General features: G+C 37.1%; 1 protein-coding gene across 1 annotated transcript in view; it reads left to right on the top strand.

Annotated features, from left to right (window-relative positions):
- The window catches only part of ROS1 (ROS proto-oncogene 1, receptor tyrosine kinase), a gene marked incomplete at its 5' end in the record, with an annotated part of 184,708 nt that overhangs the window by 95,429 nt on the left and 72,648 nt on the right, over positions 1-16,631 (top strand). The window contains 6 exons of the mRNA XM_089652162.1: positions 4,140-4,322; positions 8,180-8,397; positions 10,152-10,296; positions 13,664-13,896; positions 13,981-14,154; positions 16,459-16,630. Of these exons, the coding sequence (XP_089508288.1) occupies positions 4,140-4,322; positions 8,180-8,397; positions 10,152-10,296; positions 13,664-13,896; positions 13,981-14,154; positions 16,459-16,630 (1,125 nt within the window). The remainder of the gene's footprint in view (positions 1-4,139; positions 4,323-8,179; positions 8,398-10,151; positions 10,297-13,663; positions 13,897-13,980; positions 14,155-16,458; position 16,631) is intronic.

The following is a 16,631-nucleotide window of genomic DNA, read 5'->3' as shown; positions in this document are numbered from 1 at the left end:
GACCAAAATTCATTAAATGTCCCCTTTAAATATAGACATAGGCTGAACTTTATGTTTTAGCCTGTACATTCTTTTGTAGGTGTCCTCTGCACAGCAGTACAATACAACTACTTCAAATGCTGCTTCATATTAATAAAACAGCTACATAATTGCCTTTACAATTTCCCTGAATGTTTTTCATTTATATATTTTGTAAGGAAAGGGGAAGTCTGTGTTAACTTAAAATGCAGACATTCTTAGTTTATAGCCTTGACCTAAAATCTGTCCACATAGGTGTTTTTTCTTATGGTGTGTTCATATTCTTTCTCTTTAATAAACTACTCACATAATGGCCTTTACAATTCTTCTGAGTAATATGTCTTCATGAATTGATATTCATAAGATGAGATGTACACCATAGAAATATACAGTTTAACTGTATAATTTTAAATGCATACTGGCATTGTTATGTATTGCATTCTACAATTGAACTGACCTTCAAATATGAATTTTGTTGGATAGAGAATGTTGTACTGTTGCTGCAATATTAAGGACAATAAATATGATGGCTGTGATACTATTAAACTGGTTACTTTATTGTTACTTATTGTTTCATGTTAACCTTGATAACAGTAAACTAACTGATCCTTACAACGGAACTATACACAGAGAGACACCTTCCTAATGTTCCCTTGCTGGAGCTGGCATCCTCTCCTGTGTGCTGAGTTTTGGCCATCTTCATTAGCCAGCGCGAGATGACATCACTAGTTATCCTGGCACACAGGATTGGGCCGGCTGCTGTAAGCTGAGTTGCACATGCACAGCTTAGTTTACAGTCCATGGATCACAGTGAGCAGGCAGGTAGGTATGTTTAATTAGGAATTAGGTTGTTTTCTACAGTAATTTGCCATAAAATGTGATCTGACCCTTATATTAGTCACAACAATAGACAAATGCTATGTGCCTAAGCTGAGAACACACAAACAACTCTAATTTCTTTTGTAAAAAATGTAAACCCATAGACTAATTATGTCAACCACAGCTAATTGGATTCAGTAGTTTGCACACCTGGAATCCAATTAATGAAATTAGTTTGCAGGTGTGGTTTAGAGCTACTTTGATTAATAAAAGACACTAAAACATTTTAAGACTGCTGCTAATAAGAAGCATCAGCTGATGTGAACTATGCCTAGCAAAAAGGAGCAAGATATTTGATCAAGAGTAATCGATGTGCATAAGGCTGAAAAGGGATACAAAGCAATCTCAAAGTGTTTAGGCATCCATCAGTTGACAGTTAGACAAATTGTCTATAAACAGAAACCATTTAGAATTGTGGCTACTCTTCCTAGAAGTGGGTGAACTCCCAAGGCACAACACTGAATCCTCAATGAGGTAAAGAAGAACCCACGAGTAACAGCTAAAGGCTTGAAGACATTACTGGAACTGGCAAACATCCCTGTTTATGAGTCTACCATATGTAAGTCTTTGAACAAGCAGGCTGTCCTTGGCAGAACATCATGGAGGAAGCTGCTGCTTTCCAACAAAATTGCTGCACACCTGATGTTTGCCAAAGAGCACCTTGTAAAAATGCAATGATACAGGGAAAATGTTTTGTGAACTATCACACAAAAAGTTGAATTGTTTGAGAAGAATACTTGGCATTATGTATGGTGCAAAAAGACCACAGCTTACCAATATCAAAACTTCATCCGAGCAGTGAAGTATGATGGAGTGCTCACTTTGTGTCTTTAATAAATCAACCCCATTACATTTAGTAAATCAACCCCATTAAATTTAATAAATCCACCCCATTACTGTAATTTTGCCAGATTTTAGAGCCTTTTTTTTATATAGAAGCATATACATCACTTGCTTCAAAAAACCTCCCAATCACTCCATACATAATAAAACATAAATATGTACATTCATATCATAATGGTCTAATACCTTGTTAGAACATATGTCATATATGTAGTGGGGAAACTTTACTTTTTCACAATTATTTTTTGAGATATCTTCCCATTGACAAGCTCCCCCTGACATCATTGATCTTTTTAGCTGTATATAAGGGGGTAATGCTTCCCACTGACCACAAGTGTAAAGAGCGTTCTTCTCACTGACCATCACACTAATGTATCATGAGTTGTAGATATGGTCATTTTTAGCAGGGGTTTCCTGAAACTGGAAAGTTATTTCAAGTTTCCTATGTGTTGTAAAGGTTAAGGAAGGCTGTTTGAAAGTGTAACTAAAGGCAAAACTTTCTTTTTAATTTTGAAAAGAGTAATGGAGGGTTATAACACCTGCAAGTTGTTTTTTTTTTCACTTTTTGCCATCTGTGTCCCCATTGCAAGATGTCCATTACTTTTCTGGGGACACCCAAAATTTGTGATTTTCTGTAAAACTGTAGCTGCTGACTTCTAATAAACACCCACTTACCTGTCCTGGGGTCCAGCGATGTACTCATCCGCACAGTCTCTTCTCTCCTTCTGTCCTCCCCGCCACTGGCATCTCCACTGTGGGCATCAGGCTGTGACAGCTTGTGGATTCACAGCCTGGTGCCCACTGCGTATGTGTGAGTCGTGCCGCGCCTCCTGATTGATCTGGCAGTCTCCTGGGACCTGTGAAAGTTCCCAGGAGACTGTGGGAGCAAGGAGGGGGCCGAACGTCCGGGTCACTTTGCTGTGGTGAACTGAGCCAAAAGTGGGAGCGGATACTTGTCAAAACCAGGTACCCGCTCCCCCCCAAAAGGTGCCAAATAAGGCAGTGGAGGGGGGGAGGAGGCAAATAAGCAGAGCTTCCATTTTTGAGTGGAACTCTGCTTTAAGTAAATACAAAATATCTTTCTAAATGTCAACGTGGTGTATCAAAAGCAACTAAGTTAAATGAAGCAAATACAAAATATCTTTCTAAATGTCAAATATTGAATTAAAATACATTATTGTCTTTTTTTTATTGGTGGAAGAAGGGTATTTATATATGTGTGTGATTTTTTTTTATATACTATTTACATTCAATATTTGACAGCTTTCCTTTGTCTGGTATTCTTTTCACCTTTTTTCTTTTGTATTAATACATACTTTATGCTGCAGAGATCGCACTGACTTAGTGAGTTTAAACCATTTTACCTCTTTATTAGCAATAAAAAATGACAGGGGTTCTAATATTTCTCCACTGTATCCATTCCACTGGATATCGCATGAGATTAAATACCACATGGTTTCATGAGATAAATACCACGCATTTTGAAACATTACTGCTTGCAGAATTTTAATAGCGTGTTTTTTTGTGAATGCCAAAAAACATTTTGAAAAATGCTATGAGGTATTTTAACACAAATTTTAAAGAGGAAAATACCACTTTGTGAATGGGGCCCATTGTGTTTGTCTATTGCTGTAACTTAGATGAGGATGAGATCACATTTTATTACAAATTGCTACACAGAAAACCTGTCAATTCAAGGGATTCACATACATTTTATATATTTATTTATGCTTATTACATTAAATAAATATAACATTTTGCATATGATTATATATTCATTTGCAGTCAGCAGATGGGACTTCAGACTCCCTTTCATATTTTCAGGTTCTGTTTACATGCTGTTGTAAAAATCTTGTAGCTTGCAGAGCTCAATAGCTCAAGCTCAAACATACTCATACATGTGAATGAGTCAGGGCAGTAACTCTACTAGATTCTATTTATAAGAAATTCTAGTATTTCTACTAGAATTTCCTATGCTGAACTAAAGGCCAGATTACCTAATAAACTGTCAGCCTGAAACTACCGTTCAATGTATTTGGTATCTGAAAACTTCTTACCAGTAGCTCTTTTCCTACATGACAGGTTGGTCATGTAAATTGTAGATTGATGATCCAATGCCAACATATTTTTCCCAGGTTCCCTATAGAAGTATCATCTGTACTGCCTTAATACCAACATGGATTCCATTAGGACAGTGTGCATACAGAAAGCCTAGTAATACAGAACTCAGCTTTTTTTATTGGGTTGGGGTGCTCTTTCTTTACATTCTCGTGATAGCATAAGGGATTTAAAATTGCTGCATACAATATTTTATACTGTCTTTATGGTAAGCTTTAAACCTATAGTATGGTTGTTTTCATGCATTAATTTACAATGACTGTATTTTATTACCTTTATAGAAAATTTGATGATTACTAGCCTGACAGTAGATGACTATTTTATATACTGGAGTGTTAAAGATGATGAAAAAACAAGCATATATGGAGCAAGCAAAAAAGATTTCATAGTAACTTTGTTGAAAGATATTCCTGAACAACATGTCCAAGTTATAGCATACAGCACATCTTTGCAACACTTTCCAGGTAAAAAAAATAATTACATTTCATTTATTTCTAGCTAGTTTACATCCTTTCAGGCTAGATAGAAATGCATTGCCACTCATGATATATCGTGGAACAGGCCTGATGTCCAAGTGTTTGGAAATATATAACCAAACACTTTGCTTATGAACACTTTTCTGTAGTCATGACTGAAGACACTGTGGGGTTTATTTACTAAAACTGGAGAGTGCAAGATCAGGCTCACTTCTGCATAGAAACCAATCAACTTCCAGGTTTTATTGCCAAAGCTTAATTGAACAAGCTGAGGTTAAAAGCTGATTGGTTGCTATGCAGAAGTGAGTCTGATTCTGCACTCTCCAGCTTTAGTAAATCAGCCTCTGTGGGGCCAAAGGGAGAGAAGGGTAGAAGATGTCAGCTTATTAAGGGACAAGGAGACTCCTACTTCCAAGATAAGTGATAGGTCATAATGCCAGGCAAATCAAGTTTTATCAACTTCTGCCATATGTGAAGTTGTATACTGATCCTGTGACTTGGTGTTCTACAGTATTCATTTTTAGATGTGAGCAGTCAAAGACAGCAGATCAGACTGGTGTGATATCCATTAAGTCAAGTTGGAAATCATGTAAACCAGGCCTGGAAAAGGGTTCAATAGTAAGAAGGGTCAGCCGCACACCGGAGGATAGATGAATATAGTGTGTATTTATTAATCCATAAGACACACAAAACACCACAACATGAATACAGGACTTGTTAATGCATTTCACACGAACTCGTGCTTAATAATCTGGAAAAGGGTTTCATTAGATCTAAGCACTCACCTTTGTTAAAATTATACTAAAGTACTTAGCTAAACAAATTGTTAATAACAATAAATAGTAAATGCAATTTATCCTAATAAACATGACCAAAAACAATTTAAAATAATTAACTATAGAAAATGTAAAGACCCCATTCAGTTAATTCTTTATTGATTAAAATGTCATTCCAGGCAAAAATGAAAAATTCCATTTTACAATATGCTTTCTTATTTCGGCCTAGAAAATTAGGCTTTCCCATTCACAATATGCTTCCTTATCTCAAACTAAATTATTAGAAATCAATTACCTGGTGTTCCTGCCATTTCCCTTCATTGGTCAACACTGCTGTTCAGCTGCTTCTCAAAGGCTATTCCCCCAAGTGTTGTTGGCATCCAATCACTACATCCCTTTATTTTTAACACAGTGGTAATGTGATTGTGTTAAAAGTACTGATTAAAATTGAAAGTGTAAATTGGCAGCTCTGAAAAATATAAAAAAAAAATCATAATATCATAAGGAAACAATAAATAAAAGTGTGATATAAAAAAAATTAAATCTCTGTATCAATCAATATGCTAAAAAGGACTGTGCATATCATTTCAATCAAGTCAGTCAAGTCTCTATAGTACTAGACATGCTTGAAAACCTTAATATCATGCAAAGAATAAAAGTACTCTTAAAAAAATGTGAGTCCTTTTCTTTTATCTTTTGTGATTCTTATTCCACGAAGTGCCACGGTGCTTTGTGGAATAGGAATTCACAGAAGATAAAAAAAGCACTCATTTTTTAAGAGCACTTTTATTCTTTGCACAATATTAAGGTTTCCAACATTGACTGCTATAGAGACTTGATTGGCATTATATGCACAGTATTTTTTAGCATAATGATTGATACAGAGATTTGTTTGTTTTTTCTATTACACTTTCAATGACTGTTTCCTTATGATATTATGATATATATTTTTGGTATATTGAGTGCTGCTAATTTACACTTTTAAGCTGATCTTGATGAGTTTTATAGGGGTACACCTTTTTTGGTAGCTGCTGTTGTTTCCAGTTTAATAGGGTGCAGCTGTTTCTATTTTATAACCTTAAAAATACTTTCAGAAGAAGCTATTTTTTATTATGTGACACCTTGCATTCTGCATAAAAATCCATGAAATTGGTCTGTTTGCTGGGTTAAGGCTTTACAACTACTTTAAGGCCAACATAACAGTGGTAAGAAGGACACGTGCAAAATTACATAAGGCAATAAAGACTTTCTAAACCACAAAACAGTTTGGGGCCTTGTTAAAATAAAATATATGAATTCTAATGTATTTGAAACATGGAGGTGCTAATTTAAAAAAATAGATTCTGTAGATTCACTGCTAGAAATTCAAATATATGATTTTTAAAAAATGTTTAATTTCAAATGTATATGAAGCCAAAATGTTATGATCAAATGTTTAATCCTTTTTTCCATCTGTCCCTATTGAAGAGATTTACCTTAATTTTTTAACCTGCAAACACGTTACAAAAACAAAACTACGCTAATCCACCCTACTCATCCTTTTCTGGTAATTCGGCAGTGATCCTGGAATGTGCTTACTTGCAAGTATAGAATACACACTGCAGACTCCTTGCTACCTCTAACATACAGAAGTATCATTGCTGGGGGAGAGGTCTGTATGTAAACAATACAGATCTCTTCCCTGTCAGATCCTGCACGCTGCTTTGTATGGCTCTGCATAGCATAAATAGCAGCATGCTTACATAGTAAAGCACAGCACACAGTAAAGCACACACTTAACCCTTTGATCACCCCAGATGTTAACCCCTCCCTGCCCAGTGTCATTAGTAGAGTGTCAGTGCTTTTTATTAGCATTGATCACTGTATAAGGGTCACTGGGGATGTCAATGACAGTTAGTCCCCCCCCATAATGCTCGTCGCAGTCCCGCTATAAGTCACTGATTGACGCCATTACTGGTATATAAAAAAAGAATTCCAGTATATATACCGCCATTTGTAGACACTATAACTTTCACGTATACCAATTAATTTACACGTATTGGGTTTTTTGTTTTTAGCAAAAACATGTAGCAGAATGTTGGCCTAAATGTATGACGGAATTTGATTTTTAAAACTTTTTAGTGGACATATTTAATAGTAAAAAATATAGTTTTTTTCTCAAATTGTTGGGGTTTTTTTGTTTATAGTGCAAAAAATGAAAAACACACAGGCGATTAAATAACACCAAAAGAAAGCTCTATTTGTGAGAAAAAAAAGGATACAAATTCCATTTTGGTGCAGCGTTGCATGACCACGCAATTGTCAGTTACATTATGCAGCTCGGTATCGCAATTAATGGCCTGGTCAGGAAGGGGGGTAAATCCTCTGGAGGCAGGGGCGGACTGACCATTTGGAAACTCGGGCACTGCCTAAGGGCCCCGGGTCAGTAAGGGTCCCCATGAGATGCCCCTGGTACCTTTTTCATAGGCTTTTTTGAGTTTGGGCAAGGACACAGGGGCCTCATGATCCCCTATTGCCCGGGGGCCCCATGAGCTGTCAGTCCGCCCCTGTCTGGAGGGCAAATGGTTAATAACTGTATATGTTATATTGCTGTGGAAAAGGTGAATATCTTTTTCTGCTGCTGGAAGTGCAAGAAAGCTGGTTGGGCCGTTATTATATCTGAATGTTGTAGGGACTCTTGTATCCTTTAAAAAACACTTCTTCTTGAGGTATTCTACCCCTAGAGATGGTACAAGCAAGGCTGTCATCATTACAGTGTGCAAGTGTGCAACCGGAGATCCTTCTTTTTGGGTCTGTTTTTGCCACAGCAATAAAAATGTCTACAACTTTGGGATACCAGATGTATACTTGCTATGCAATTGTACAATATTTCATATTTATCCAAGTACAGAAACAAAACATTTTTCTTTGTTACTCCTGAACATAATATATGAATAACAAAATATATGTAAAACACTCTACAAAAAAAGTGCAGTCTCTTAGGAAACATCACTCTAGTGATCACTAACACAGTAGCCTCCCTTATTCAGAGACTTTCATTTTAATAGTTTTCTTTTTTTTTTTTTACAGACAAAGGATGCCTGGTACTGATGTCATTTGTCTCTATACCAGTTGTACTGAACTCTACTAACACCAGCCTTACTTTACTACTGCCTCCAGTTAATTATAATTTAACCTGCTCTTTAATAAGGATCAGCACTCCAACATACACAGTGACATCTAGAAAACTTGAAAATGGCATATATAAGGAGCCTGCCAAGTCCACAGATATCCACAGAAGTATACTTGTAAGATGGATTCATTGTGGTGACTGATGTACCTATCAAAATATTTGTTTTTTTTTCCATTCCTGAGATGTACACAACCCTGTTACAGCACACCCAGCTATTGACCAGCCTGTCATTTCTCTGAGCTAAGTCATGTCCTTGCCCCTAGCCTGTGGTCAGACAGAGAAGGAACAGCAGGCTAATTAGGTCATTTCTCTGCCTTTTCTGCTATCTCATCCTATTAGTAGGTTCCTTGTCAGCACATGTGCATGAAGGAAAGCGGATTGGCTCCAGTGCCGCCCCTCCTTCTACCAGGGTAGGAGACTTATATCAAGTCATTTGAACTACAGTTAAACGTTTGTAATAAATGCTTGACAGATGTAGTCTATTAAATTTTTATACAGTATATGCCTTGTATGCGCTTTATGAAACTACAACAGAAGAACAGAAAAATGCTATATATATTTACAAAAAAATCAATCTAATAAATAAAAACATAACAATAAAATAAATAAATAAATATATATATATATATATATATATATGTATGTGTGTGTGTAGATAGAGAGGGAGAGAGAGAGAGGTGTACACCATACACAGTATATATATATATATATATATATATATATATATATATATGTGTGTGTATATATATATATATATATATATATATATATATGTATGTATATATAGGGAAGTGTACACCTCTTTAATATGATGTTACCATCTTTGATTTTTGTTAGTTGATATTTGTATTTTTCTTAAAGTGGACTTTTGCCCAATAAATCAACTTATTTAAACCTGGCTCCTCTCCCCTCCCTCTTCTACAAGTGGATTTAAAAAATATATTTTTATAATATTTCTGATACCTTATGTATTGCAGAGCAGAATTTCCTTCTTTCTGGTTTAGATGAGAATACCATTCCATTCCAAGGGCACCCTAAGGCTAGGTTCACATCAGTATGGAGTGCCCTAACACGCAGTCAGCAACATCACATGTGGCACAGCCCAATCATTAAAAAATGCATTCATTCGAAATGCAGGGAAACAAGTCCATGAGCCTTTTTGCATGAGCATGTGCCCATTATGGGGGGGGGGGGGTGCCATTAAGAATCAACGCACACCAGTACGTTTGCTAAAGAGTGGCACATTTCTTGGGAAAGCACACAACTATGCACATGTTTCAGGCAGCCATAAATATAAACCAAGCCTGCATGCCCCACATGCATACGTGAAGACGATGCAGGTATGGACTCTGCAATCTCAAGGTGTCTACACATGTGTGGGAAACCTTCTGGATCCTTCATGTCTGCACACAAGCCAGATTTTCTAAAATGGCAATGCCTGGGGTAGGGGACAAAATACAGGAGACTGGGGTCCCTCTGTAAGTACTTTTAAATAATTTTATATTTCTGTCTACAAATAATACAGTGATTTGTATTGTGGTAATGCAGCTTTCTATTTGGATGATAATTTGAAATATACACTACGTTTTACTATTTTTCTGTAGTTGTTGCATAAAGTGGATACAAGGTTTTTTAATATAACGTATTTACTAACAGTCAAAATAACCCATTTTGTCACTTTAAAACTAATTATCTAGTGTATTTTATTCACACAGGAAACCATTTGCCCTTATTTCTTGATAAGCGCATAGAAAACGTTAGCAGTATACAGCCTGAAAGGACACATACTGTACAGAAGTAGTAAACATGCTGTACAAAATAACATTCATTCCTTTGGTAAGGATATGTTCTGTGTGCTACTGCCAACAGGAATTTCAGAATCAGATTGCACTTATCCTTGGGTTACAACCTTTCTCAGATTATGAAATGGAAGTCAGCGTGGCAAATTATTACTCGTTTTTGCTTGCTGAACAGCCAAGAAATGTTCTTGTCATTGGAAAAACTGATTATGGCGGTACGTATATACTCCATGATTTTATAATGTGTTTATTGCAAATAATTATTGAGTAGATATTAAATGAGCAGAGTGGCATATAAATAACACAGCCACCTTCTGAATTACAAGTGCAAAGTCCATTTTAAAGAGGATCTATAGCAAGATCATAATGTTGCAATACAGATTAAAGCAATGTAAAAATGCTGTGCTTTTTAAATATATACTGCCAGCCAGGGGTGGACTGACAACTCATGGGGCCCCTGGGCAATAGGAAATCATGGGGCCCCTGTGTCCTCACCTACACTCAAACTACACCCAAAAAAGCCTATGAAAGGTACCAGGGGCATCTCATGGGGCTCCCTACTGACCCCGGGCCCTCGGGCAGTGACGGAGTGGCTAAATGATCAGTCCGTCCCTGCTGCCAGCAATTAGTGGTTGAAAATTAGTATTTTTGGACAGAGTCAAGTGTCCTCAATGTGTAGAGAAAGCAGATTCAGCCCTGGTTCACACTGAATACGACTTCAAAGCATGCTACTTCCCTTGAAGTAGCATTATTTCAAAGACATATGTAAGTGCAATTTTATCTTCAGCTTCCTTGACAATTGTGTGAATTCATGCATAGATGTCTATGCAAGTCGCACATGAAATCATTACAAATAGTGCAGGAAACTTTTTTTAAAATTGGTGCTGCACTGCAAAGTCGGAATCCCACCGATTTGAACAGTTCCATGTACACAAATAGGGTGCGACTTGTCATGTGATATGGAACTGTCAAATCGTATGACATGTCACACCGGTGTGTAACAGGGCTCGATCAAGCAATGACACAAGTAAATTTGGCATTAGATTTTTACAATAAGACCCTGTTCACATCAAGCCCAAAATTGAAATCGTGTGACTTCACTGTAAGTCGCACGATTTCAAAGTTGGGGGACTCCTCGATTTCAGGTGTGATCTGCAAGACATCTGATACAGATTTCTATGCAAATCGCACCAAAAGTAGTGCATGTACTACTTTTGAAATCGGTGCGGCTCCGACCAAGTCATAACTGCACTGATCTGACCGCTCCAATTGCAAACAATAGGGTGCGACTTGGCATGCGATTTGCAAGTTGCATGGCATGCAAATCACATGCCAAGTCACACCGATGTGAATGGGGTGTAATGAAGATGGTAACAGACACTTACTGCCACATTTAAAAAGTTAATTGGATTGCTACATTTGCTGCATATTCTTACACTGATTTCTTGGTGACAAGTTTCCTTTTAATGTCTTCATTGATTAAAGAACCACTGTGATGAGAAAGAAGGAATAACCCAAAAAAAAGCTGGTTCAAAAAAATCCCTTTATTTACCAAAATGCTGAGCAGATTGCGAAAGTTTTCCAATATGTAATGCAGATTCCAGTCATTTAAACATCTTTGAATGATCCTTTCTTTTGACATTATGCAAGGCAGATCCCTACTGAGACATTACATAAGGATTCACCAATATTTACTAAAATGTGTGGCCCAAAACATTTCCACCAACCTTACATAGCAACCTTTCAGCAAAATGTAGGGCATGAGCTGGCCATACATTATATAATTTTCTTGAGATTTTTGCTTTAGATTTACCAAAAACCATATAATATGAGGTCAAACGTAAACAACACTTTTAATTGTATCCAATTAGGCTGACCCTTACACTACATAGTTGAAGTTAAATCTAAAGATATTGTGCAGAAATTGGACAGAAAATTGTATAGTGTATGACCAGCCTAAGGAAGTGGGAGAGATTCTTGAATTGGGTAGCATGCTTAAATGTCTTACTTTATGCAAGCTGTTAATTAACAGATAAGTATGTTTTGTAAAGCTGCATTAAAAAAAGCAGCATAAACTTTGTTAAGGTTCATAATATCTTATTTGTCCTTCCTTAAAATGAGCCTTAAATGAAGATATGTTGGAACAGGGTTTTGGCATGTATTTAGAGCTGATATTTGTTTGTAATTCTTGCAGTCGAATCAGGATCATATTGATCATATGATTGTGATAAATCAAAATGTAAAGCTGATCACATAGAGCACTGCAGACTGCCAGTGTAATATCATATAGCAAACATAAAAGGCACATAGATTAGCATCAGGAGAAACCTCCAACATACATCTATGGGCTTAAGAAATGCTACAATATCTAGTAAAAGTACTGAGGTGCACATGACACATCTGTGGCCAATGCGACTTTAAAGGGATACATAGAAAAAAAAAACTATGTGAGGTCAATATGACTGCATGGTAAAATGTCCCAGCACTGGGCCAGACTTATGGGATGAGGGATAAAGAGGAGGGGGGGGGGGGGAGTAAGGGAAAGGAAAGCAACCAGATATAGGGAATATAGGAGACCTGGGGCAGACTGACCATTTGGAAACTCGGGCACTGCCCGAGGGCCCGGGGTCAGTAGGAGGCCCCATGAGATGCCCCTGGTACCTCTTTCATAGGCTTTTTTAAGTTTGGGCAAGAACACAGGGGCCCCATGATCCCCTATTGCTTGGGAACCCCATGAGTTGTCAGTCTGCCCCTGTAGGAGACCCATGTGTTTCATACTTGAGATACACACATGCAGGGGCAGACTGACCATTCAAGCACTCGGGCACTGCCCGGGTCAGTAGAGGGCCCCATGAGATGATGGTACCTTTCATTGCCTTTTTTTGGGTGTGGGTGAGGACACAGGGGCCCCATGATCCCCTATTGCCCAGGGGCCCCATGAGTTGTCAGTCCGCCCCTGCACACATGAGAGAGTGAGATCACAAAAAAAAAGACATTAGTAATGTGAAGGGGTGAAACAACAAAACGTATCTAGGAGAGCAGAGTCTCTCTCCTGGAGCCCACAGGCCAGAATCCCAGATAGTCAGCCTGGCTTTGGAACCTCCTGCAGGTAGGCATCAGTTAGATCTGATATTTTACTTAAAAGGCTGAAGGTATGATGGGTCCAAAGAAAGGATCCCCAGAATTACTGTAGTCATTTTGGCAGAGTAAGCACTCCAAATGTATGGTTGAGAGTCAAGTTCAATTTTCATTTTCAGGCACTTCAGTGGCATAGCCAACCTCCCTTCATTATGGCTTATACAGGTGTGGGTTGGAAGAAAGCTGGATTGATAGTCTGTATAGCCTAGACCAGAGCAGGTCCTTAATCCATGCTAGCGACATCTAGTATAGTATAACTGCTTTCAGTCCAGCTTATTTCTAACCTGCACAAGCCCTGATAAAGGAGTATTGGTAAGCCCCGGAAACACCATAGCTATCCTTTTTACTCCTTTTATGTTGAGTAGAAATTGAACTTGACTGTCAACCTACTATTATTATAGGTCTTGTCATTACTGACATCTAATGTAAGTTATATTTGTTTAGTTCCAGAACCAGTTTCAATTATAAATGTGACAGTTTTGTCAGACTCACTAGTTAATATAACTTGGGTAGAGCCATCCAAGCCAAATGGTCCACTTGATTTAATCCGATACCAGATCAAAGTTGACAATTCACCTCTAAGTCCTTCTGCACCATTAAGACAAAGGGAATTTCCAGATGAAAAGCTTTTGTGGACTTTTAAGAATATTAAAAGCGGAACCAATCATCAATTCAAGGTAGGTTTACTCTAAATTCTGGAAAATTATTTGGTTTAAGAAATTTGCAATATACTAATGTGAGGTATTTATTTAATTAATCAGGTCCTTGCATTTCACCCAGATGAAAACTGGTACACTGAAAGTACTACCATTTATGCCAGAACGTTTAATTCACCTGCTCCTCCACATAACATAGTTTCAGGGAATACCAGTTTAGTGATGGAATGGGGAGGTCCAGAAGAGCCCATACAGGAATTCTGGTTTGAAGAAAATAAGGTGACTTTTATTATTTGGCCTTTTTATTTTACATTGCACACTTCCTGTCTTGAGGTATCTCCACTCCACCTGAGGAGTAATGCAGATGCCTTTGGACTGCAGCATTGCCAATCTGGAGAGAGGGTAATGTTAGATACACTAGTAGATTTAAATGGAATTGACTAACAAATTAAAGTGGAACTTTGCCCATAACAGTTTAACAATTATAGTTAAAAAAAACATACTTTTACATTAATAATGTTGCTAAAATCATTGTGTGTGCTGTAAATTGCCTCCAGCATTGCTCCTGTTTCTTCTTCCTGCAGGCTGCCATTTTGCCGAGAGCAGTCACTTTCTTATTGGTCTCCTTGATCTCAAAAACTATATTTCACTTTCTTCAATTAAATATGTACAATTCCAACATTGATTGTATGTCTTGGCTCAGTTAAAGAGGAAGACTGACAGAAGCCTTACAGTGCTGAAGTTCACAGGCTGCTTTGTGTCTCCCTGGCAGCAGAGTTTGTCCTTTCACCCACCCTGCTTTTATTTTCATTCTCCCTAATCTGTGTTCTATCAGCACAGTCTGTGCCATTGCTTTCTTCCCCCTTCAGCAACAGAAAATCTTAAAGATTTCAGCAGATCGGCTTCTAGTAACTCTGATTTTGGCATAATACCAAGAATAGAGACCAAATGAGCATGTCCAGAGCAGGGTGAGGCAATGCTTTACTGGATTTTAAAAAGTATAGGCACTTATTTTTAATGTTTTACATCACTATGCCTAAAAAAGGGGCCAGACTAAAGTGATCTAAAAGGACAATTTTTTTCTGACTAAAGTTTAAAGCTGAACTCCAGCTAACACTTTTTAAGCAGTTTTTTTAAATTTTAAAATAAAGGTTTTACATAAATGAATAAACACTGACTATTGTAAGCAGCCCTCTCAGTGCTAAGATGTTTGCTACAACACTAACTAGCACTTTTGCTGGAAAACTTGATCTGTTTAGGAAAGTTGAATAAAAAACAGACTTACTGGCATGGTGAAAAAAAGTTAAAGAGCCTGAAAAAAGAAAACTAGTGCAGACACCACATGTAACGTTCTGAGGAAATGTTAATCTATGTCCGCCCTCTCGCTGACTGCTCCAGTCTCTACTAGTGATCAGAAACCAGAGTGGCTCTCAACCATGTGATCACTATGTCAGCTATGACATACTTTAGAAATCACATGAAGGTTGGAAGCTAGTATTCAGTTTAGAAATGCCACTGTATTCTAAAGGTGTGCCTCTGTTTAAAAGTGTACGGGTTCAGTCACATTGGCGTACAATTTAATTTGTTCAGATCCATAATGTGTACCGTATATAATATTTTGTATGTAATTTATGTATATATGTATTTGTGTGTAATGATAAGTATTTTATTTGTATGTTATAGGTCCATTCACACTGGTCCACAGCATTTAGCTGCATAAAACAAAACTAGAAATATTTTATTTCACGGTTGTATTTGGACTGCAATTTATGCTGTACTCATGTAAACATTTGTGTACCATTATTTAACATATGTATAGTAAACAGGGTAAATAGACTCCACTGCCACTATGTAGAGCAGGCAAGTAAACATAAATAGTATTTAATCAGCTGTGACTGAAGCCAAGGTCATAATGTGCATACACTTCCAACACGTAAATGACCCATTCAAACCTGACATGTAAATAATTGTACTCAAACAGCGGCAGCACAGTCATAAAATAAAAATCTAATTTTATCCAGTTATTAGCATATAATAAAAAAGGATAAAAAAACATTCTATGCATTATATGCTGTATGTAAAGATGATTTAGATAGACAAATTAGTCATTACATTATAGTCTATTGTACTTATTTGTAAATCACCGTCTATTCAATGTTTTATGGCTAATATTCATCTATGTTTAATAAAGATTGATGCAATTCTTATTCATTTTTGGTGATGCCTGTAAAGTCCCATCTAGGGGGTTGTTTCTCCTATACAATTTTTATATTATAGTAGTGTTAACTGTTGCATTCAGATGTTGCTAAATTTGGCCTTGGCATGTGGGTTTCAATGACTTCTAGGAATACAAGGTTGAGATGCCATAACAGAGACAATTGTTAATAACTTAGGGGCATATTTTTGAATGAGGCATTTCAAAAAGGTGAACTCACATTGTACTAAATAGTCTTTGGTTGTGATGGTGTTTAGGGATGAAGATAAAAGGTTAAGGTGCTTCTTTTGTTGCAAATGATGTATCATCTTGTAACTGTATTAAAAGGCATTTGTTTTTCATGTGTAACTTTGTGTTTTATAAATTAGTTAAAATTGGGAACCAAGTATAACCCTATGGATGTAACCTGTACGGGCAGATCTATCTATATCTGCACAGGCATGGGACTTGTTCCCAATACTAATTACAACATACGCACTGTGGTGGTTTACACAACTGGAGCTCAAAGTGTGTCTAGTCCATCAAACTTCAAGACTGCAGG

The sequence above is a fragment of the Staurois parvus genome, unplaced genomic scaffold (assembly GCF_062004578.1).
Source record: "Staurois parvus isolate SC_StPar_1 unplaced genomic scaffold, SC_StPar_1.0 ptg000672l, whole genome shotgun sequence".
Lineage (NCBI taxonomy): Eukaryota > Metazoa > Chordata > Amphibia > Anura > Ranidae > Staurois > Staurois parvus.
The sequence above is the reverse complement of the archived record's forward strand: the minus strand, read 5'-3'. Positions and strand labels throughout refer to the sequence as shown.